General features: G+C 41.5%; 1 protein-coding gene across 2 annotated transcripts in view; it reads left to right on the forward strand.

Moving 5' to 3' along the window:
• rars2 (arginyl-tRNA synthetase 2, mitochondrial) overlaps positions 1-21,886 on the forward strand; it is a 76,118-nt gene extending 54,232 nt beyond the window's left edge. For both annotated transcript variants that reach the window (XM_043686915.2, XM_087982298.1), the window contains 8 exons: positions 1,371-1,447; positions 3,295-3,419; positions 4,251-4,318; positions 10,925-11,034; positions 15,812-15,907; positions 16,330-16,404; positions 16,835-16,898; positions 20,085-21,886. In XM_043686915.2, the coding sequence (XP_043542850.2) occupies positions 1,371-1,447; positions 3,295-3,419; positions 4,251-4,318; positions 10,925-11,034; positions 15,812-15,907; positions 16,330-16,404; positions 16,835-16,898; positions 20,085-20,171 (702 nt within the window). In that variant the 3' untranslated portion in view covers positions 20,172-21,886. The remainder of the gene's footprint in view (positions 1-1,370; positions 1,448-3,294; positions 3,420-4,250; positions 4,319-10,924; positions 11,035-15,811; positions 15,908-16,329; positions 16,405-16,834; positions 16,899-20,084) is intronic.
• Positions 21,887-25,586: the final 3,700 nt, after the last annotated feature.

The following is a 25,586-nucleotide window of genomic DNA, read 5'->3' on the forward strand; positions in this document are numbered from 1 at the left end:
CCAGTTTGGTAGCTGACTCAGAAACCCTCAACTTCTTTCAGAAATACCTGCATCTGCACCTGAAAGTGTTATCACCTGCAAGGCAACTGCCAAGGTGCTAGTAAGTGGAATTAGAATAGGCAGCTAGTTTGTTCAAGGTGGTACAGGCATGATGGGCTGAACGGTCTCTTTCTGTGCTGTATCTTCTCTATTGTCCAATATAAAAATACAATGCCTGTCGAATTATGATTATGATTAAGCCTGAAAATCTACCTGTAAAAATGCCAGCTGTGAGAGATTGGGGAGACCACCTTTGGTCATTTCATCAGCTCACAATGAGACTATTCCCTGTTCCATAACTTTAGTTCAAATGATGTTCAATCATTGCTGCAAAATGTGTGACAATTTTTTTTGATATTTTTATCAAACTATCAGTTTTTGAGTTTTTAACTAATTTTCAGTTTTCTTTTGCCCCTTCAGCATGTTGTTTTGTCTTCTCCTATCTTGGGTTCGCTCTCTTGATTGAGATGGCTAGAAGGCAGTTTTACTGATGTTCATCTAAAACTGATGCACCTTGCTTGGTTGTTTTTCTTTAATTCCCCTCATTGTAAAATATCTCCCTTCTAATGCATGACTTCACGGAGGAACAACTTGAATTCAGGACTCGCCAAGTGAGGAGGTGGGGATACTATCGTTACATTCAAACTGTGCGGCTGTACATCTCCTGGATTATTAATTTTGATAGGTATTTGTTTGCTCAGATGTTGCCCATTTACTGAACTGAAGCCTTCTGCTCAGGGGCAGTTATAAAATAATTTGTTTGCCACAAGACTTTGATCATACTTTGCAATGGCTAGAAGCACAAAGTGATTCCTTGCTGGTGCATTTGTGTTTCAGCATTTTTTTTTTAATAAACTTGTGCTGTGCTGTGCTGCGCTGTTTTCAGTTTGGATATTTTGGGATACCTCTTGACATTAGATTGAAAGGATTGTGATTGAGGCTTTCGGCTTTGATAGAGAATCATAGAGTCATACAGCATGGAAACAGACCCTTTGGACCAAATAGTCTATGCTGACTATGTTCCCAAACTAAACTGCCACCTGCCTGTGTTTGGCCCATATCCTTCCAAACCTTTCCTATTCAAGTTCTTATCCAAACGTCTTTTAAACATTTGTAACTGTACCTGCATCCACCACATCCTCTGGCACTTCATTCCACACACTAACCACTCTCTGTGTGGAAAAGTTGCTTCTCATGTCCTTTTTTAAATCTTTCTCCTTTCATCTTAAAACTGTGCCCCCTAGTCTTGAACCCTCCCACCCTAGGGAAAATACCCTTGTTATTCACTTTATCTGTGATTTCTATATTAATAGCTGTATATCTTTCTTCAGACAGATAAAGAACAGTGTTCCCATTTTCAGCAGTTGTTTGGTGTACTGAAAATTATGGGCTACAACTGGACAGAACGGTAGGTACCAAGTGAAGAAGGTTCTTTATAACTACCACATTTCCATTGTATTGTAGTAATAAACCACAGACTACCACAGTCCACTACAGACTACTCGAGTACAATTGACTCCACCCTTTTCATATTTGATAAAATTATAGAAGATGAAAGGGAAAGCAACTGTTGGGAGTGAAGGGAAGTAGAGGGAGGGAAATTGAACCAACATGAACAAATGCTGTCAGGCATGCAGAGAAAAAAGGATCTTTTTATTCAGTCATGGGAGTGGGCATGACTGTCTGGGCCTAGTTTCCCCCCGTCCCTAGCTGTCCCTGAGAAGGTGGTAGTGAGCTGTCTTCTGGAATCGCTGCTGCACATTTCTTGTAGGTGCCGAGGGGAGGGGAATTCCTTTCTTTTGACTGAGTGACGCTGAAGGAATTCTAATTCTGGAAGTGAGACAAGCTGAGAAAAGCATTGGTTGCCAGGTAACTCGAAGAAAAGAAAAGTACAGAGATTTGCTTTTTTTTTTAAGTTTTAAAGTTAAACTTTTAAAACAATCAAAAGTGGTCCATCACTCAAAAGAAATTAACTGGTTTCTAGAATAAATAGGACTGGGAAACTTCAGCTATTGTTAAGAAAACGTTTTATCCAGAGGTCGCACTGGTGGCATTTTCTTGTTAACTGCCTCTCAATATCCTCCATTATCACCTCTTTTTGTCTTCACAGACCAATTTGTATTCCCTGTCTAATGTTCTTCTCTGCCTCATTTGGCCTCTTCAGGAAAGTCACTAATCTCTGAACAAAAGGTGTTTGGATCACCCATTCCCAGACCTTTGCTGGTACTGCCGAGTAATAGACTACTGGTCCAGTGTCATCATTAACTTTGAGTGGGGATATATGCTGATTATTGCACCATTCAGGTCTTCCCCCAATACTGAAGCTGCAAGAGGCTGACAAGTAGCAAGTAACATTCATGCCATACACATGACCATCTCCAGCAAGAGAAAATCTAACTATCATCTCTTGACGTTCAATGGCATCGCCATCACTGAATCCCCCACTATTAACATTGTGAGAGTTATCATTCACCAGAAACTGAACTGGACAACTACATAAATAGTGTGGCTACGAGAACAGATAAGAAACTGAGAATCCTGTGGCGAATAACTTGCCTTCCAACTCCTTAAAGCCACAAATCACAGTCTGGACTGTGTTGGGGTGCTGCTCAATTGCATGGATGGGTGCAGCTCCAACAACATCAGGACAAAACATCCTGCTTGATTGGCACCTCATCCACAGATATTTACTCCCTCCACCACCAACTCTCAGTAGCAGCAGTGTGTATGATTTGAAAGATGCATTGCAGTAATCCACCAAATCTCCTTAAATACCATCTTTCAAACTCCCACCACTATATCTAGAAGGACAATGGTAACAGACAAACGGGGCCACACCATCTGCAGGTTCCCCTCCAAACTGCACACCATCCTGACTTGTAACTGTATGGCTGAACCTTTCAGTGCTGTTGGGTCAGATTACTGGAACTCTTTTTGCCCCCTGGCCCCGTAAAACAAAATGCCATTATGGATCGACCTCGAGCACATGATTGCAGTGGTTCAAAAAGGTAGCTCACCACCACCTTCACTTGAGCTTGGGGCAAGAAATAAACGATGGCAACCAGTGACACCCACATCCCATGAATGAATGAAAATAATTAAACAGTGTCAGGTTAACAAGGACTATCAATGGGACTCGGGGAAACGTGTCTTTTGTTCCTGAAAGGTTTAAGCTGCCCTTGTAGTTAAGAGTTAAAGAAATTCAAATCATCTTCCTTTTACCATGTGCAGTGCTTTCACTGGTCACTTTTGCAGATGCCGGCATGTTCCCTTTGGGTTAGTTAAAGGGATGAAGACTCGGAAAGGAGATGTTGTCTTTCTAGAAGATGTTATGAATGAGGCCCGGTCCAGAATGCTGCAAAACATGGCTGCCTCAAAGAGTGAGTGCTCCACTCTAATGGTTAAAACTTTACCTTTTCTCAGTCCCTCCAAAGTACTGCCTCCTTCATAGCCTGAGGCTGAGCCATAGAATCCCTACAGTGCGGAAAAAGGCCATTTGGTCCATTGAGTCCACACCGACCCTCCAAAAAGCATCCCAGCCAGTCTGACACCCCATCATCACCATCTTAACCCTGTAACCACCCAAATTCACCCAACCTGCACATCCTTGGACTGTGGGAGGGAACCGGAGCACCTGGAGGAAACCCATGCAGACACGGGGAGAATGTGCAAACTCCACACTGACAGTTGCCCGAGGGTGGCATTGAATCCAGGTTCCTGGCGCTGTGAGGCCCACCCTTTGTGTGCTACTCAAAGTTTTCTGAGTATTTGCTCCCTGGATAATTATCTGCAGCTAACTAATTTACCATCGGAACCATCAGGGATATCTGGGCTCCATTATGCTCAGGCAGCTTTGAATCCTTTTGTTAAAGCCAGGTGGTGATGGGTGGAATGACATTCCTCTTTCCCCTCTCTTTGTTTTCATTCAAATATGGGTCGTTCTGCTATAATGCACATTTCATTAATACGAAATCGCTGTGACACAATTGTTGAATTTGGGGACACTTCCTACAACGCAAATTTTTAAAGCATGTATTGGTGATAAAGCACCATTTCAGCCATGTTGGTTTTTAAATGGTGCTGCTATTACCCGATTTTTTTTTTTATATATATATATCACACAGGGTTGAACAAGAACGGAACTACTGTGCTATAGCAGAACCGACTGTATTCACATTTGTGTTTAATACTTTGTTTTTATTCACATGAAGCAACAAAGGAATTGGAAGACCCTGAAGGTACGGCAGAGAAAGTGGGTGTGGCTGCACTTATTATTCAGGTAATGACTGCCCCTTGCTGTTTTCACCTTGTTGAGAGATTAGATGGTTCTTCAATTTTTAATTTTTTTATTTGTGAAAATTTTGGTGTGATGTGGGGAGTACGTTAAACTAGAAAATTTCATGATGGGACTTTTACTGGAAGACAACGCGTCTGGGTTATGTGGAGTTATCTCAAGTTTTCCTTTCAGTGTTGTGGCTGTGTTCCGTTAACAAACAAACTGAAGGTGCCAGCCACTCAGGGTGGCCAGTTAGTGCCATCGGTCATCATAAGGACCATAAGAGCTAGGAGCTGGAGCAGACAGCTCAGACTCTCAAGTCTGCTGCACTATTTAATATGATCATGGCTGAATTTCTCTTGGCCTCAACTCCACTTTCCTGCCCACTCCCTACAATCCTTTAAACTGTAACTAACTAAAAATCTGTCCATCTCCTCCTCAAATTCATTGTGTTCTGGCATCTACCGGGCTTGGGGATAGTCAGTTTCGCAGACCCTGTGAAAGCAGTGATTGTTTTCCTCGTCTCTATCCAAACACTATGACCTCTTGTTCTAGATTGCCCCACATGAGTAAGATACCTCTTTCATCTACTTTGTCAATCACCTTTACTGTCTTATCTGTCTCAATCAGATCTCCTCTCACTCTTCGGAACTCTTGAGAGTATAGGCCTAAACAGCGCAATGTCTCGTCAGAAGACAAATCTCTCATCCCTAGAATCAATCCAGTGAATCTCGTCTGAACTGCCTCCATTCCAAGTATATTCCCCTCAAGTAAGAGACCAAAATTGTATTCCGCACCCCAGATTTTGTCTCACTAATGCCTTGTACAGTTGCAGCAACACTTCTCTACTTTTAAACTCCGTCCTTTTGACTTCAGCTGGTAACAAGGAAGTCAGAAGTCACACAACACTAGGTTATAGTCTGACAGGTTTATTTGAAGTCACACATTTTCAGAGCACTGATGAAGGAGCAGCGCTCCAAAAGCTTGTGATATCAAATAAACCTATTGGACTATAACTTGGTGTTGTGTGGTTTCTGACTCTGTCCATCCCAGTCCACATCTCCTCTCCATATTACCAAGCTGTACCTGCATACCAGTTTTTTTCCAAATTATGCACAAGGACACCCAGATCCCTCTGCACTGAAGTACTCTGATGTTTATAGAGGCACTGAGATCTACAGCCTGCACTACTCAAACACAACCACTTTCCTACTGTCACCCCATTTCCAACACTTGACATTGTATGCCTTGGTATTGCAAGTCTAAACACTTCTTAAATCTTACAAAGGTTTCTGCCTCTCCCACCCTTACAGGCAGACAGTCCCAGATTCCCACCATTGTCTGGCTGAAAAGGCTTTTCCTCACATCTCCTCTAAATTTTCTGTCCCTTCTCTTAAATCCATGCCCCTTCTCACTGATCATTCCATTAGGGAAATGTTTTTCCCTGTCCACTCTATCTATGCTTCTCATTATTTCATATGTTTCAATCACACCCCTCTCTGTCTCCTGCTGTGAGGAAAACTTCCTTGGTCTATCTAATCTGCTCATATCTGAAACTTTCCAGCTGAGCAACATTCTGGTAAATCTTCTCTGCATCCCCTCCAGTGCTGTCACATCCCTGCTATAGTGTGGATTCCTGACCTGCACACAATCCTGTAGCTGTAGCCTAACCAAAGTTTTTTTTTCCCCAGCTTAACCTTTCTGCTGTTAAACTCAAACCTCAGCTAACAAAGGCAAGTACACCAAATGCCCACTTGGGCTCCTGTGATGCAGTGGTAGCATCCCTCTGTCTGAGCCAGGAGGCCTAGATTCAAGTCCCACCTGCTCAGGTTGAGTAAAATAAATACCATATACCTTTTTAACCACTTTATCAACCTGACCTCATACCTCTTAAGGGATCTGTGTAAATACACACCAATGTCCCTCTGATCCTTGGTATTTTGTAGGGTCCTACCATTCATCATGTATTCCCTTGCCTTGTTTGTCCTGCCTAAGTGCATCACTCCACATTTCTCTGGATTGAATTCTATTGATCACCCCATTTGACCAGCCCACCCATATCCTTCTGCAATCTAAGGCTATCTTCCTCATTATTTATCACCCCATTTAGATTATGAGTTAGCCTTGTATTCCTCAATCTAAAATAGATAACCTAGCTGTATTAAACTTCATTAATTTTTGGCCCATTCACCTAACCTGGTCAGGCAGCATCCGAGGAGCAGGAGAGTCGACATTTTGAGCATAAGCTCTTCATCAGGAATGGGAGGGTGGCCCAAGGGGGCTGAGAGATAAATGACAGGGGGCTGGAGATGGTGGGAAGGTAGCTGCGAATGCAATAGGTAAATGAAGGTAGTGGTGAAGAAGGGTGGAGTGGATAAGTGGGAAGGAAGATGGATAAGTGGGGCATTTAAGAGGGCAGTTGGAAGATTGGATCTGGGATAGGGTGGGGGGGTGGGGAAATGAGGAAACTGGTGAAATCCACATTGACCCCGTGTGGTTGGAGGGTCCAGAGGACGAAGACGACACGTTCTTCCTCCAGACATCGGGTGGCCAGAGTTTGGCAGTGGAGGAGTCCTAGGACTCGCATGTCATTGGTGGAGTAGGACTGGGAGTTAAAGTGTTTGGCCACAGGGCGGTGGGGTTGTTTAGTGCATGTGTCTCAAAGATGTTCTCTGAAACGTTTCGCATATTGGTGTCTTGTCTCCCCGATGTAAAAGAGACCACATCAGGAGCAACGGACACAGTAGATGATGTGTGTGGAAGTACAGGTAAATATCTGTCGGATGTGTTGGACAAAGGTGAGGGGGGAGGTGAGGTTGCAGGTTTTGCACTTCCTGCGGCGGCAGGGGAACGTGCCGCGTGTGAAGGGTGGGTTGGTGGGGGGCATTGACCTAACAACTACGTGTACTTCAACACACGTCATCTACTGTGCCTGTTGCTCTCGATATGGCCTCCACTACATCAGAGAGACAGAACACCAACTTGCGGAACGTTTTAGAAAACACCTCTGGGACACACGCAATAAATAACCCCACTGTTCTGTGGCCGAACACTTCAACTCCCCTCCTACATGCAAGACCTGGGCCTCCTCCACTGCCAAACTGTAGCCACTCGACACCTAGAGGAAGAACACCTCCTGTTCCACCTTGGGACCCTCCAACTACATGGGATCAATGTAGATTTCACCAGTTTCCTCATTTTACGCCCCCACCCCTACTCTTTTCCTGGATCTAACCTTCCAACTTGGCACTGTCCTACCTCTCCATCTTACTTCCCATCTATCTGCTCCAATCTCCTCTCTGACTTATCACCTTCACCCCTGCCTTCATTACCTCTCGTATTCCCTACTACCTCAGCCCTTTCCATTTATCTGTCTGCCCCCTTGGGCCACCCTCTCATTCCTGATGAAGGGCTTATGCTCAAAACATCGACTCTCCTGCTCCTTGGATGCTGCCTGACCAGCTGTGCTTTTTTAGCACCCTACTCTTCAACTCTGATCTCCAGCATCCGCAGTCCTCACTTTCTCCTATTTACCTAACCTGTCCGTATAATGGTCAATTTCTTATTTCTTCAGTGCAACTTACTTTCCTACTTATTGACATGACCGAAGTGGTCAATTTTTAATTCTCAGATCATTGATTAGACTAGATTAGATTACTTAGAGTGTGGAAACAGGCCCTTCGGCCCAACAAGTCCACACTGACCCGCCGAAGCACAACCTACCCAGACCCATTCCCCTACATTTACCCCTTCACCTAACACTACAGGCAATTTAGCATGGCCAATTCACCTAACCGAGCAAGGTGTCCTAAGGGGTGCTGTGATCTGGAGTGCAGATTTGCAATATTTTCCTTTATTCTCGTTGAGCTGTTAGGATTAAAAGCAAGATGTGGTTTGATGGACATGTTGTTGCCTCACTGAACAGTTGGTAACAAGTTCCTCCTGACCATTCATGTCCTGCTGCTGTGCTCGCAAGGAGAGCTACAGAGTGTCTATGTAGTGTTTTTGTTGTCCATTCCTGGGCCACTGATCTTTTGAGTATTGTGAAAACTGGATTTGGTGGGGAGGCACTTTTTGATCATTCAGATACAGCCCAATCCATTGGCTTTTTGGACAAGCTTTTCCTGAATGTTTATGGAATGGCACTGTTATGGCTTCAAGAAGGACATTGGTTCTTTGTTTAGTGGTCCTCTCATTGAATGTGATGGAGTCTTTGCTGATGGAATTTCTCTTGTGCTGTTATAAGTTTCACACTGTGAACAATGTGGCAAAGCTGTATGTTCTGGCCTCGTCATCACCGATTCTTATTTTAGATTAGATTTCCTACCGTGTGGAAGCAGGCCCTTCAGCCCAACCAGTCCACACCGACCCTCCGAAGAGTAACCCCCCAGACCCATTTCCCTCTGACTAATGCTCCTAACACTATGGGCAATTTAGCATGGCCAATTCACCTGACCTGCACATCTTTGGATTGTGGGAGGAAACCAGAGCACCCGGAGGAAACCCACACAGACACAGGGAGAATGTGCAACTCCACACAGACAGTTGCCCAAGGCTGGAATTGAACCTGGGACCCTGGTGCTGTGAGGCAGCAGTGCTAACCACTGAGCCACTGTGCCACCCTTAAAACCAGCTGCTCAGTAATCTGCACAATTTGATCCTGAGAGTTAGTAGGCTGGCAGCCTCTGCACACTCATTCATCTATAAGGAATCTCTGCTGGATAGAGTCTCTGATTTGGAGGAGAGGTTGATTAGTGGTAATGTCCCTGGTTGGGTAAGGCAGAGATCTAGCGTAATGCTACAGGGCAGTGGTGACATTTAAATTCAGTTAATTAATGATCTGGTATTAAAAGCTGGTCTGTGTAACAATAGTACCGTGAAACTATCATCAATTGTCATTAAAAACTGATCTGGTTCGCTAATGTCCGTTTCGGGAAGGAAACCTGCTGTCCTTACCCAGTCTGACTTGCATGTGATCCTGCAGCATTATGCTGGACCCTCTGAAGTAGCTGAGCACCATTGGACCAATCCGCTGCAGATATCAGATATACTGCCATTGTTCAGCAAAGTAGGCAGACAGGAGGCTGGAAGAACACAGCAAGCCAGGCAGCATCAGGAGGTGGGGAAGTCAACGTTTCAGAGGTATGCCAGGCTTGCTTATCTTGCTGTGTTCTTCCAGCCTCCTGCCTGTCAACTTTGGATTAAAGCATTTGCAGTTTTTTTGTCTCTAACCAAGATTGTTCAGGAAGGTAACTCATCACCATTACCTCGAGGGCAATTGGGAATGGACAGCAATTGCTGACCTTTGCTCCACTAAAGAATTTCAAAACCTGTTTCCTAAGTAGCCATATATTAGGCACCCACCTTTGTTACGCACTTTAAAACAAAATGGTGGCCAAATGCAGCTACCCAAAATGGAGGATGTTAATTTCCTCCAAGAAGAGAATGACTTTTGTGATGCTGAGCCCCATGATTTGAAAGGAATGAAGAGAGAAAGTATGCCTACCAGGTTTTGCATCTTCTCCTTTCTAATTAGCATGCCCCTTTGGCATCTTGGTGTATGTTTGACACCCAACCAAATCTGAGCAGTCTTTCAGTCTGAGAGCCTCTCTTCAGCCATGTTGGCAGACAAAGGTTTTGAACTTTAACAAGCTCTTCCTGGATATGGGCAGCACATGCTAGGATCCAATATGCTGGTGGGTGGGTGGGCACTTTAGAAGGGCTTGGAATTTCTGCTTCACTGGGTTTATTTTCCTTTGCGAGGAACTGCCTAACCTCACCCAGTGTTTCCAAACCATGAGCTGAAACTCAGTAACATTGAGGCATGAGGATTGAGAGTTCATCACCTCCTTTTGTCAGTACACCAAGCTGCACCAGTACACTGATTGTGTTGTATGTATATTTTAAACGCTCCAAGTAGATTGTTGGTACTACATAAAAACCGAACAAAAGTCTTAGCTAATGTACGCTTTTGCTATTGGGACTGTTCGACCACTGGGCCTGTAGAATGTGTTGACTATTTTGTAACCAGCAGGGAGCACATTGCACATTAATGTAAAGGCCTTTTAATAGATCAAAGCAACTATGTAAGTAGTATTGCCAACTGTGTTTAACTATGTTTCTGGAGGTTTAATCACATGATTTTCCCCTAAATAACATCCATTAATTGGCAAATGCATCCATTCTGTGAAGCATTGTCTTCCTGTGCCAATTGGTAAGCAAAGAGACTCATTTTCAATTCGATGATGCTTGACTGTCAGCCAAACAGCCTTATTTGTTTCCATCCCCATTTTCAATGTGTTTATATCTGGCAAAAAGAAACATTCAAAGAAATGATAAAGAAGTGCAATTTTATTTTAATGCCTATGACCTTTCTCTAGGATTGCATGTTCTGGAGATTGATATTCAATCCCTGGAGACTCCAGGTCAATCCCAGAATGTTGGAACCTTATGTGCAGGATGTAACAGAGTTGTCAAATTGTGAAATATATATATATTAATGACCAATATTTTCATTGCTTTCTCAGTCAACTTTTCCTGAGTTTCTTCCAAGTTAGTAAGTTAGGATTTTTTTTTAAAAAGTGACTAACTCTTTAATGTATTTTATAGGATTTCAAAGGTCCCCTCTTGTCTGATTATGAATTCGATTGGGATCGTGTCCTCCAAAGCCATGGAGATACTGGTGTATTCTTACAATACACACATGCAAGGCTGTGCAGGTAAGGTGCAAGTGCGGAACAGCCAAATGCACTTTGCAAGGTGTTGGATCAGGGTAAAACATATATAAAGTTTTCAAAAGATCAAAATTGCAGGTTAGTGGGAAATAGAAGGGCATTAGGATTTGTTTATATTTCAAACTCTACATTCCTGTTTATCCCCGTAGCTTTTATTCCCCTGCTTAGAACGAATCTACCTTCCTCTGCCTTACAAATATTTAATGACTTTGCCTCAAGTCTCACAACCCTCAAAAAGGATTTTCCTCAATGCGTTCCTGAAAAGGCAACTCCTAATTTTAAAACCGTGTCGTCTAGTTATGGACTCAACCCCAAGAGGAAACCAAATTTCCATAATCACCTTGTCAAGATCATTCGGAGCCTTCTACTCTTCAATCAAGTCAACCCTCACTCTTCAAACCTCCAGTGGATGCAAGCTTACCCTGTCCAACCCATCCTCCTAAGACAATCCACTTACTTCATGCATAGATCTCGTAAGCCTCCTTTTAACCACCTCCAAAGCATTTACATTTCTTTTAAGGAGGCCAAAACTGAACACTGTATTCAAGATGCGTCCTGTCAATGCCTGTTAACTGAAGCATAATATCTTTACTGTTATATTCAATTCCTCTCATAAGGATAGCATCCCATTAACCATTTTGAATACCTGCGTACTAACTTTTTCTGACTTGTCTACCAAGGTTGAAGTCCATCTGCACCCATAGAATTGTCAGTTTGCAGTTCCATCGGTTTGCTTAGTGCTGCTTCCTTTATGATTGTAATGTCACAGAGTTCATCTCTCCCTTTCACCTCCTGATTTACACCTATTACCAGCATGTTTTTGTATCCTCCATAATGAAGTCAGAGCAAAATATTTGCTAATTTCATCTTCCATTTCCATTTTGCCTATCAACTCCATCCTCTGACCAACACTTACTGTACTTTATTTTCTTTTGAAACACTTGCTGTCCACTTTTACGTTCCTACCTAGCTTCCTCTTGGACTGTTATTCCTTCCCACCCATTAAACTTTTTATTTTCTGCCATTCTTTATATTCTGACCAATCCTCTGACCTGCCATTCACTTTGCACAGTTGTATGCTTTTTCTTTATTTAGTTAATCATAGATAGTGGGCCCACTCTTTTAGAATGTTTCTGATATATTCTTAATACAGTAAATGTTTTATTAACGAGCACCTTTTGGGACCAGGAGGGTTTCATTTGATCAAATATTCCAGTTGATCAAGAGATACACAAAATCAATGTAAAAATACACACTAAGTAGCAGAAATTTAATGCAGGAGGTATGCATGTCACTGTTATAATTTATATTTTATTTACAGCAGAAATTACTTAAATAATAATGCAGTTTTGCTGTAAATAAAACTTAGTGGCAGAGAGCCTTCTCTCACACACCTTCAATTGATTTGGAGATGCTGGTGTTGGACTGGGGTGTACAAAGTTGAAAATCACACAACACCAGGTTATAGTCCAAAAGGTTTCATTGAAAGCTCTGAAAGCTGGTGCTTCCAATTAAACCTGTTGGACTATAACCTGGTGGTGTGTGATTTTTAACTTTGTATACCCTCAACTGACTACTCCAACATTGCGGAGATCACAGTAATACAGTGAATTTCCAGAATTTCGAATATTTAATTTTTGCTGGTTTATTAAGATTGCCAATTAAAACAAATTTGGTTCGTACTCCAAAATATCACTTTAAGTACCTGCCAGTGCATCTCTGTTGATCCATCCCCTAGTCTCTTGTGGCATTTCACTTCAGTTAGCTCAGGTTTCATTTCCACAAGGCCATATCCCTTTCCAATTAGATGTATAATTCCATCACAGAATCCCTACAGTATGGAAGCAGGCCATTTGGCCCATCGAGTCCACACCAACACTCCGAAGTTAGCTTCCCACTCAGACCCACTGCATTCCTGGTTCCCTGCAGTTCCCATGGCTAACCAACCCAGCCTTTACATCCCTGGAGACTATGGGCAATTTAGCCTTGCCAGACCGCCTAACCTGTATACCTTTGAACTGTGGGAGGAAACCGGAGCACCTGGAGGAAACCCACACAGACACTGGGAAAATGTGCAAACTTCACACAGATAGTCGCCCCAGCCTGAAATTGAACCCAGGTCGCTGTACTGGGAGGTAGCAGTGCTGACCACTGAGCCACTGTACTGCCCATATGTTTATATTGGATTATATCATATTATGGTTGTTGCTACCTAGGGGTTCATTAATCCTGTTGTATTACACAGGTCTGATATAACCTGCTTTCTGGTTGGTTCTAGAACTTGCTGCTGTAAGATACTACCTCAAAAACTTCCATGAGCTTCTAATCCAGGCTACTACTGTCAATCTGATGATTCCAGGTTACATATAAAGTTACCCATGAATATTGTTGACCCTTTTATCACAAGCACTCATATTTATTCTTGTATACTCTGATTCTTTGTCCCACATTGTTCCTTCAGGTGCCTAAACCCTAATGTCTGGAATTCACTTCCTACCTACCATTCTAATTCCTGACTGATTGAAATATGAAAGGCAGCCATGGTCTTTAGATCGATGAGTTGGGAGGAGGGTGACCAGTCAAGTCTCTGGAGATTGGTCAGCCAATAAAATCTTTTGTTTTAGTAGTTCTACAATTATCTTACTTCAAGCATGTGCACTTGTGAATGTCTGACAGCCAAATCTTGATTTTAACGAGACCTCCGCCCTCAATCCTCAAAGGAAAGAGTCACTGGAGGAGAGAATTCAAATATCTGGATTGGTTAGCCTGGACTCATTATGCACTTTTTAGATGTTTGGATGATAATTCAAAGCAGAAGCAAGTCTCCTGCAAAAGTCAGACAGTTATCTAATTATTAAACCACAATTGTGATCTGATGCACAGCTCAGTGCTACAACTTAAGTGTAATAGTATGTGAAGGGGGAAACCTTTAGCTGTGGGACACTAGGCTAGTGATCTTGAATGGAGAAGTGCTGCTTCCCCAAAGCACTTCCTTGGGCCAGGAGGAGAGCTTTTGAAAAGAATTAAATCCGTCCCAGTATCTCATGGGTGCAGATGGGCTGGGCCAGAAATTGACTGGAGAATTTTAGCTGTGGGATTGTAGAAGGGATGGGTGCACGTTTGGGAAATCGGAAGGTGTTCAGGAACTTCAGAGGGGAAATTATGTTGGAGATGGGCAGTTTACTTGCAAGGATACTACATGTGTTAAGTAGTAGGAATGAACCAGATCAGTAATCTTTGAAGATGGGGTGATGACCTTTTAAAAAGGAAGGTAGAAATGTAGTGACCACGGCAAGATATTATTTTTCAGCTAACTTGCAAGTAGTTAGTGCCTTTTAGTACCGCTGGTGGTGTTCTTTTCTGCTGCTTAACACGTGTTCAGCTGTGCAAGGTTGAAGAGAGTTCGAACATATTACCACTGATGCCAAGTCAACATTGCATCCTTATTTGGACGATCAGCCTTTTCTGTATATTTCCTGTGGATGCTCTCTGTGTGTGGAAATATCCTCAGCAAGGTGATATCTGGTATGATGAGTGGCTGAAGTCCGAAGGAGCATTCAACTCCAGTCTGAGCACGAATAGCAGCCATAGCATTGGAAGTATCAGGTGACCAGAGCCAGAATCTATTGCCAGAAGTCGTCCAATGAAAATTATGAAACAATCTTAAAGAAATAATAATAGTAGTGACATAAGAGGTCTTAAACTGTCTGACTACAAAATGGCGTACTGCTGGTACGAGGGATTCTTTTAATATTAGCCTTTCTTGTGAGCAATTTGGTGGCAAAGAGGTGACTTGGTGAATAAGGCGGTATTTGACCATCATGAAATCTCCACTGCAACAAGAATCTGTTAGAAGTTGGATTCTAAGTCCCGGTGTGTAGAATATGAACAACTTAGACAAGTTGAGTGAGTGGGCAGGTACGTGGCAGATACAGCATAATGTGGATTAGTAAGAAATTCTCCACTTGGGTTGGGAGAAAAAAAAACAATTCACAGAGCATTATTTCAGTGGTGATAGAATGGGAGCTGGGTGTGCTTGTACGCTGGCCATTAAAAGCGAGCATGCAATTTGGCAGCAAGCAGTTAAGGCAAATAGTATTGCAAGAGTTTGAGTACAAGAGTAAGGATGTCTTACTACAGCAGTACAGGGCCTTGCAAGAGCACACTTGGAGTGTTGTGTGCAGTTTTGATCTCCTTACGTAAGAAAAGATGTAATTACCTTAGTAAGACTGTAGTGATGGTCTGCCAGACTGATTCGTTGAGTCATACAGCATCCTGGGTTGGCAAATTTGTCCAATGAGCAGAGATTTTACTGAATTTTAGAAGAGTGAGTTGGAATTTCATTGAAACATACTAAGTTCTGACAGGACGGAACAGATTGAGGCAGAGTGGTATTTCCCTCAGCCATAGGCTTTAGAGCAGAGTTTTATGGTCTCTTGGTGTGGGATAGACCATTTTGGACAGAGATGAGAAATTTCTTCACAGAAGGCTGCAGAGGCCAAGTCTTTGATATGTTTAATAAACAATTAGATTTGTAGAGTGTTGAGGAATACTCAAACAAGAGTATGGCTTTTGAGGTACAGGATCAGCTGCAATGGCAGAATGACCTCTCTGGGCCATATTTGGACCTCCTCCTGTTCCAGTTTTCTATAAAAATACCTGAGACTAAACAGTGACATTATTAATCTTGACTGCAGGGCTCAAGTTTATGACGTGTTCTCCTTGACATATTTACAGCTATGACATTTTTTAATCAATTCAGTTTGCAGAGAACATTTGAAAATAGAATAGAGGAGCAGTTCAACCCTGCGTGTTTACAAGATCCTCAGGCAATTGCATTGCTGCAGCACCTCCTCAGGTATGACAGGTACAGTTATATCTTTTGAGAAGCAGTGTTGCAAATATAATGATTTAATAGCTGTAAGTAATGAATCATCTACTAGTGATGGTTCTTGCTGTTCTAAATTGTATACCTGATCTGTTGTGTTCTGTGCTGGATTAATATCCAGGACACCACTCCTATTGTGTGGCTGGTGAACTACAACACACAAACTCTAACAGTCCAAGGAGTTGATTCTCCAAGAGCAAATAAACAATAAATACCAATCTTACCAAATATACCTTTGTGCTATGAACAAATAATGTGGGTAAATAGTTTGTATTTTAAAATTATAAGAAGTCATTTTGCTAATTTGATTTATTAAAGAAGTGCTTTTCAGATTTTTTTATTGAAGCAGTACATGAAATGTTATGACGAGGAGTCATGTGTTTTTTTTTAAGGTATGATGAAGTTCTATTCCAAGTTTCGGAGGACCTCCAACCAAAACATCTTGTAAACTACCTGATAATGTTGAGGTAAAGATTGTTGCTGCCTCAGTGCCATTCTTAGATGGTCACTGTCGGTGCTTGAGGATTCATCTCCCTTTCCAGGGTTTCACAGTATCTTGACTTGACTTAAAATGGCAGTAGTGGGCAAAATGTCCAATTGAACAGGCACAATTTGATAACTCAAGGGAGTTGAGGGATATGGAAAATGGGCAGGAAGATAGAGTTAAAGCCCAGCATCGGCCATGACCATATTGATTGATGGGTGGTACGGTGCTCCTATTTCGTGATGTACCCAATATGTACCTGAGCACTTAACAGTAAGCTTGAAAAGCACCCTCAATTAGAAGTGCTTCCTGAGCCTCTGCTTGGTCACACAGTAGGGCCCCCACTACATTCACAAAAAAATAAATGTAACAATCCTGTTTCTCTTTATTAAAATGTAATTTTTTTTTTGCAGTCGTCTTGCTTCTATAGCTCACAGGACTCTGCACGTCAAAGGCAGCTTATCTGAAGTAGCAATGGTTAGTATGTATTAATAAATCTGTCCAGCCGTTAAGATGTTATTGCACAGAGTTTATTTAAAATAAATATTAAAAATCCAACAGCATTTTTGCTGTATCAATTTAAAGATTAAGTTTGAGTCCTGTTCTCTTTCTCAGGGGGGTGGTAAATGGGGTCTAACTCTGTGTTTGTTGATAAAGTTCCGATTGGAACTCTATCAACAAACACAGAGATAGACCCCATCTACCACCCCCCGAGAAAAAGAATCGGAAATGATATCACCACAGGAGATGACATCACCAACCCAAACAGGAGTTATCAGCAGTGCTTCGCCCAAAGGCCTACTCAAGATGTTACCTAGCTCAGTGAGCAAACCTATATCCAGAACCTCAACCTGAGCTACATATCTTCTCAAAACTTGCTAATATCTGTCCTTCGTTAAGGAGCACAGTATTCTAGCTGTAGACTGACAAGTCCTTTGTATGGTTTTTCGCAAAACCTTCCTACATTTAGACTCCATTCCCTTTCCCTTTGAAATAAAAGGCAAAGTCCATTTGCCTTCCCTATTACCCACTGAACTTGGATGCTAAAATAAAACAAATCAAAGAACTGTCGATGCTGGACTTCTGAAACAAAAACAAGTCTGGGAAGACTTGTGGGAAGAAAGCAGAGTTAACATTGCTGTTTTTGAATTTGGATGCTAGCTTTTTAGTGATTTTTGCACAAACACTCCAAAATCCCTTTGTGCTGGAACTTTCTGCATTTAACTAATAATTAGCTCCTCTGTTCTTCCTGCCAAAGTAAATAGCCTCGCATTTTTCCTGCATCTGCAAAATCTTTGCCCACTCTCTTAACCTGTCTGTATTCTTTTGAAGACTCTGTGCGTCATCCTTCTCCTTTGTCTTCCCACCTATTTTTGTGTTGACCACAAACTTGGTTAAAGTTCATTAACTTTCTCATTGGCATATATCTCATGAGTCACATTTTCTTAAACGTCTGCCAGTGTATCTCAACCATGTTTGCTGCTCAAATTCTTTGCCAGCCTATTCCAGTCAGCTCTGCCTTATTGCTTTGTAAGTACAGGTAGACAATTCTTTATCCAAAGCCCTCGGGACCAGCTGTCTTTCGGATTTTGGAATTTTTCAGATAAAGGATTAAATGACATTTTCATTGTAAAAATGTTTAAAAATCTAGCGAACAGCAGACACACCTGTGAGTACTAAGAGTGCTGAGACGGAATTGACATCTGCAAAGTGCTGGTGACACTGCTAAGTCATGTCTGGGTGACATGGGTCGAGTGGGTGTGGAGTTGAGTTAATTGTTTGTACACTAAACAACATGGTTATTGAGAAAAAAAGATCAGGCAAAAAACTTCACATTTCGGAGCTTTTCAGATTTTGAGATTTCTGGTAAAGGGTCGTCAACCTGTACGCTTATTTAAGCTTAGCCCAGTTGTTTTCAACAAAACGTTCTTCACTTTTAAACTGAGTGCTAAATTCTACTATGTTATGGTCACTGCCTCCTAGGGGATCTTTTTTACTGACATCATTTATTAAACTTGCCTTATTACACATCAACGGATCTAAACTAGCCTGACCCCTAATTAGATTGACAACATATTGGAGTAGACTCGATGGGCCAAATGGCCTTACTTCCACTCCTATTTCTTATGGTCTTTCTTATATTGTTCTAGGAAATTGTCTGAAATTCTCTGTTATGAATTCTCCCTCATGGCTATCTTGGCCAATCTGACTGTGCCCAGTGACATGAATATTATAGTCATTTGTGATTAATGTACTGTCTTTGTTACTTGCCATCATTACCTTCAGATCTATTCTCTGTCCCACTGCATAGCTACTGTTAGGGGATCTAGATTCTACTCTTCAGTGTCATCTTCCTTTTTTTTTTATTTCTTTCTGTCATTCATGTGGATTCTACACTTTTCAGTTTGAAATCTTCTGTTATCGTGTTTATTCCGTCCCGTAGCAGCAATGCTACCCACCCCCTTTCCTTCCTGCCAGGCCTCTCAAAACGTCATGTACCCCTGATCCTAGCTTTGATCTCTTTGCCGTCATTACAGAGAAAGAATTACAATGTATAAATAGATTAACCTGTATTTGTGGCATTAATCCATTTATCAATTCCAAATACTATTAAGTGAAGAGCCATTAATTTTGCCATTTTCCATTTTGTTCCCCAGTTAACCTATTTAAGTGTTGTTTTTCAGTTTGTGTACTCTGTCTTCTCCTGTCCCCTTTTTTTGGTGGGGGGGGGCTATTGTTTTCTAAGTAGCTGCCCTGTAATGCTCTTGTGCCTCCTGCTTGCTAAGCTTACATTTCCCCCTCTCCCAAGTCCTACTTATTCATTTCACCAGGACACTGGTCCCAGCACAGTCCAGATTAAGCCCAACCCACCAGAACAGCTCCTTTCAATTCCAGTCCTGGTTCGAGAGCCCCATGAACTGAAACCATTCCACTCACACCAGTTTTTTGAGCCATATATTTAACTGCTTAATTGTGTCAGTTTGCCTGTGGCCTAGTTAGTAATCCAGAGAGGATTACCTTAGGCATTCTGCCTTTTTACGTAACTCAACAGTTCAGATACTTTCAGAACCTCCTTTCTTGTCCCAGCAATGTCATTGGTATCAAATGGAACCCTCCCCACGCACACTAAGTTCTTCTCCAGCCCTGAGGAGATGTCCTTAACCCTGTCAGTGGCAGGCAGCACGTCCCTCATGGTTCAGATCACTGCTGTAGAGAACCATATCTATCCCTGCTAATTATACTGCCTCTACCTTGAACTTGAATGGTTCCCTGTACCAGGGTGCCATGGACAGTTGCAGGGGTTGGGGTTCCTCAATTGCAACTGAGTGTTCATATCTGCTTCACTTGCAGTTACACCGTCTTGTCTCTAATCATAGACTAATTTTGAATTACCCAATTGAATACAATGTTAATATTACAGGGATAATATCATAATACAAGTACAATTCTCAGCTATTAACACAAAAATGGCTGTCTTTTGTACCTAACTACATAATTACTTTTATAAAGTATTTGGTGTCTCTTAAAAACTTTAACAATATAAATTCGAATGGATGTATTATTCAATATTTTTCATTCTTCAATCCAAAACGTGCAGGTATTTCAAAGTTGTGCATCCAGTATTTACACAGAGCTTTTTTTCACTATTTCTCTTTATTCTAGGCAAGGTATCTACTTTTCAAGGGAACTGCTTCTGTCTTATCCAATGGAATGAAGCTACTCGGTATAACTCCAGTGGAGAAGATGTGATGTAGCATCTGCTTTTATATTCTAACCAATTTAATGGCTCTACTCAACATTTAAGTAAAGATGTGACTAAATCCACACGTTTACAATAGCTGATTAAACCCAAAGTAAACTTTGTTTTTAGCTGAGTACCCATCAGGAAGAAAACAAGATGGTAGACTAAAATGCCCTGGTGCCATATTCAGTGGAGAGCAGGAATTCCTCTAAATCAACTCCACAAGTGATGTATGGCCTAGCATCCAGAGAAAAGAAAAATGAAGAGCTGAAGAAAACCTGTCTGGTTTCTGACAGCCTACTTTATAGAACTGAGATCATGAGAAATTGCTGCCAGCTCATCTGATTGTGGTCACTTCAGGTGGAAGAAATGAATTGTATTATTTGAGAGAGAAATTGCAGAACTCTGTAGTATGGAGGGAATTGAGTATCCTAGGACACTAATGTCAAATTGTTAATACACAAGTAATTCAGAATGTTGGAATGTTATTTATTGCAAGGAGAATGAGATATGAGTAGCGAACTTTATTGCAATTGTCTAAGCCAAAGTGAGACCACATGGAATATGCACAGTGCTCTACAACTCCTTAAGGAAGGATATAATTGCATTGGAAGTGGTTCAGCGAAGATTCAGTTGACCGATTCCTGTGGTAAAAGAGCACATTTATGTCAAAAAGTTGAACAGGTCCAGTCTTTATCCGTTGGAATTTAGAAGAATGAGAAATATGCTTATCGAAACATACCAGATCCTAAGGGAACTTGCCAGGGTGGATACTGAAAGGATGTTACTCTCTGTTGGGGACTCAGTTTAAAACCAACAGATATCCCATTCCTGACATGGGGAGGAATTTTCTGAGGATCATGAGTTTGCCAAATTCTCTTCCCCAGAGAGCATTTAAGGCAGAGTAATTGAAATTTTAAACAAATAATTAGACAGGTTCTTGATTCATATGTCTGGTCATATCCTCCTCATTACTTGGTTTCCAAGTTATGTGTGCACCATTAACCTATTTGACCACAATACAGACTGTCCCTTCATCAGAACCATTAACATAGATCAGAAATAGTTGAATTCCATAATGAGATTTTTATTACTGGATTAATAATTCAATTTAATCTCCTAGATGGGGCTGAGGACAGGCAGATTATATGTGGTGGGAACAGTTGAGATCTTGAATGAGGTCAGCACTGACTGAACAATGAGTAGCTAATTTTAAAAAGCCCTTGAATTACCCTTCCAATTCTCCCCATCGACACACCAGCTATCAGAACTGGATTTCTACCCTGGAGGGGAAATATGGTCAAATCAGCCTGTAAAAGTTTAGGCAACATCTGGGGAAAGGGTTGTCTTGTAATTAGTGTGATTAGAGTTAGTATTCAAGATACGGCTGTCATGCACTCCTCCACAAACAAAGCACATCTGCTTTAATTTGGTAGTCATGTTTGGGACCTTCTGTGAAAGATCAAAGACATGAACTTGCACGGTATGTCACAAAACTAGTTTTTATTGTGGTAATTATCCATTTGAATTGACTGATAGCTTTTAGTATAAGCGACACTGTGAGGAGAATCATTTTCATTTGGATCTGCAACCTGTACTTTAGTATTAAGGAAAACAACATGTTTGCACATTGTAATCCAAGTGGCTATAAAAATAGCTGGTGTGGATAATAGCTACACCTCTCTTGTGGAATTAAGACTGAATAAAAGGAGGTTTTATTCTGCATCTGGCTATCCTATTGCTGATCTGGAAGTACAAAATGGGGGTGGGGGGGGTGGGAGTCCATGCTAATTGAACAGTGATAAATGAGTTGTGGACATTGCCTCTCTAAGCAGTAATTTGCTGATAAGTCACGAAAAGAAGTTAAATGCAGTATTTTTGCTCACTCCAATCCCAACTTATAAATAAGATGAAAATTTGTGGGTACATTTATTGCATCTTTTGTATCCAAGGGAATAGTTTGAAGCACACTTCAACATGAAAATGCTAACATTTCTCTGGTGTTACATCCAATGATAGGTGAATGCACTGAGCCAAGCGCATGAGCACACATGCAGATAGCCATTTTCTGCTGGATGTGGTATAATTTTGAACTTCCATAATTTAGCAATTTTCAAGCTTATTTTCCATGAAAGAACAATCTCTCCTATGAGCCAGAGCAAAGCTAGAGCCACAGTGCTCCGTTTGACTGGTCTCCAAGCAAGTTGTTTACAATTAAACAGGATTGCTGGCAATGGTATACACCACGTATCAGTAATTATCTCAGACTACTGTATTTAGTTGCAAACTATTAAAGAAGTTGAAACTAAGAATTGGCACTGGTTACTTTCCTCCTTTTATAGTTGTCTTCATCTCCAGTGTCATTGCATTTTTTAATTTGAATTGGACCGGATTTATGTCTAAAAGGCAATTTCTGGTTCAGATATGTGACTGTTTCTTAGTACAAGCAAAATGGTCTAGATTTGAATATTACCTTGGGAATGCTGTGGTAATTTTGAGCTGCTGTAATAGATTGTTTTCTTTGGTCTTTGAATTTAGAGGCAGACTGCTGCTGGGAGGTTACTTTTGTACTCATTGCTAGCTTCAATGACTTTGGTTCTCTCATAATTATACAATCTGCATCTGAAATGGCACCAAAATGAATATCCCTGTTCCTCTAACTTCTGTCAAGTTTGTTTACTATGTTGATTCAAACAGCTGATGTGGCTATTTTTGTTTTTTTTGTTTCTGCTGCTCTATTTGCTCAGTTTTCCAGTGAAGTTGGATGTGGAGACATAAATTGTGAAATTGCTGGAATCTGCAATCTGGTAAAGTCCTTCTGAGACCCATCATGGCTGATAAGATTCTCAACCCCATTCTCCTGCTTTCTCCTCCTTGATACTCCAGAACCTAGCTATCTCAGTCTTAAATGACCTGGCCTCCACAGCCTTATGTGGAAATGAATTCCACAGATTCACCACTCTCTGGCTGAAGAAGTTTCTGCTTGTCTCAGTTCTAAAATGTGTTCCCTTTACTCGAAGGCTGTGCCCTCTGGTCTCAGTTTCTCCTACCAATAGAAACATCTTCCCAACATCCACTCTGTCCAGGCCATCAGTATTCTGTATGTTTCAATTAGATCCCCCTCATCCTTCTAAACTCCAAGTATAGACCCAGCGTCCTCAAACATTCCTCTACATTAAGCTTTTCATTCATGGGACCATTCTCACAAATCTCCTCTGAACATGCACCACAGCCAGGACATCCTTCTGGAGATATGGGGCCCAAAACTGCACATAAAACTCCAAATGTGATCTGACCACAGCCTTAGATCCCTGCCTTTATATTCATGTCCTCTCAAAATAAATGCCATAATTGTATTTGCCTTCTTAATGAATGACTCAATCTGCAAGTTTACCTTGAGAATTTCCAAGTCTCTTTACACTTCAGATTTCTGAACTTTCCCCCCCATTTAGAAAATAGTCCATGCCTCTATTCTTGCTACCAAAGTGCATGACCTCCCAATTTCCCACATTGTACTCCAGCTGCCACTTCTTTCGCCACTCTTCCAACCTGTTCAAATCCATCTGCAGCCTCCCCACCTCCTTGCTACCTGTCCCTCTACCAATCTGTGTTGTCTGTAAAACAAAGCCAGAATCTGTTCCTTCATCTAAAATGTTTTTTAAAAATCACATGAGCTCAGGTTATAGTCAAACAGTTTTATTTGGAAGTACTAGCTTTCGGAGTGCTGCTCCTTCGTCGGATACCTAACTTTACCATAATCATCCAACTCTTCAGAAATCTCATCCTTCACAATGGATTCCAGGATCTTACCCATGACCAGGATTAGGCTAATTGGTCTGTATTTTTCCCTCTTTTGCCTTACTTCCTTTTTAAAACAGGGGTGTTTTCCAGTCCTTTGGAACCCTTCCGGACTCTACCAATTCCTGAAAGATCACCAACACCTCCAATATCTCTTCAGCTATTTCCCTTAGAACTCTGGGGTGTAGTCCTCATTCTGGTCATTCAGTTTTTCTAGCATTTTATCCCTGATGATGGCCACCATTTCCAAGGAACTCCGCTCTGTCCCCCTCACTCTCAAATTTCTGGGATATTACTCATGTCTTCCACTACTAAGACTGACGCAAAGGTAGTTATTCAGTTCCTCAGCCATTTCCTTGTTCCCCACTACAGTCTCTCCAGTGTTGTTATTTTCCACCTAGACCTACCCTGTCCCTGTAACCCTGCATTTTCCATGCCTAACCCACCCAGCCTGTACAATGCTGGACACTATGGGCAATTTACCATGGTCAACCTATCTAACCTGTACTTCTTTGGACTATGGGAGGGAACAGGAACATCTGGAGGAACCCCACATAGACACAAGGAGAGTGTGCAAACTCCACATAGTCACTAAAGGGTGGAATCAAACCTAGATCCCTGCTGCTGAGGCACTATGCTGCTCTAAAATAGAACACCTGGCAAAACCCACACAGACACAATGTATGAGAGGATTTCCTGGCAGGGGTTTGCTTTGACTAGAAATTTAACTGGACTAGCCATATAAATAAGAGAAAGTGAGGATTGCAGATGCTGGAGATCAGAGCTGAAAAACGTGTTGCTGGAAAAGTGCAGCAAGTCAGGCAGCATCCAAGGAGCAGGGCTCCCTGAAGGGCTTATGCCCGAAACGTCGATTCTCCTGCTCCTTGGATGCTGCCTGACCTGCTGCGCTTTTCTAGCAACACATTTTTTAGCCATATAAATACAATAGTTTACAAGAGCCAGGGAATTCTATGCCAATTAACTTGTCTGGGGGCAGGCAACAAGAGTCAAGACAAGTTTGTAGTGAGATAGAATATTCCCAACTTATCTGGATGTGTGCAGCTCCAACAGCATTCAAAGACTGACTCCTTAATAGCACTGTAGATTACCTACACCAGATGACTGCAACTATCTTTTCAACAATAATTAGTGAGGAACAATAAACGTTGGCCTTGTCAGTGACATTCACATCAAATGCAAAACGTCAGTCCAAAATCAAACCTGTATCTTGTACCTGTGCATCAAGGCTATTTCATTGTTACGAAGTGACAATAAATGACCGATCAATGTATCATTGTAAAGTGTAGATGTCAATAAAAGATAATGACAAAACTATCAATTGTGATTCCTTTCCAGGGAGGAGTTTGCCAGTTCAAAATCTACTTCATGTTTTTCAGTTTCTCTTTAGCTTCTCTCTACATTTGCTCATTTGTTAATCCCTGCCACAATGAAGTAATATGCTTTTGCTACTTTCCATGATTGTGGTTCTATTGTAATCAATTTGTTCCTAAAAGCCTTCAATATCATACAAAAGTAGTCTTGTGCTTCAATGTATGGCACAGTCTTAATTTAGATTTTTAAAGTTTTTTTAAAATTCATTCATTTACTCACATTCTGACAAGGTG

This window comes from Chiloscyllium plagiosum, unplaced genomic scaffold (assembly GCF_037043375.1).
Source record: "Chiloscyllium plagiosum isolate Xiang-an unplaced genomic scaffold, Cpla_swu_hap1 HiC_scaffold_3, whole genome shotgun sequence".
Taxonomy (NCBI): Eukaryota; Metazoa; Chordata; class Chondrichthyes; order Orectolobiformes; family Hemiscylliidae; genus Chiloscyllium; species Chiloscyllium plagiosum.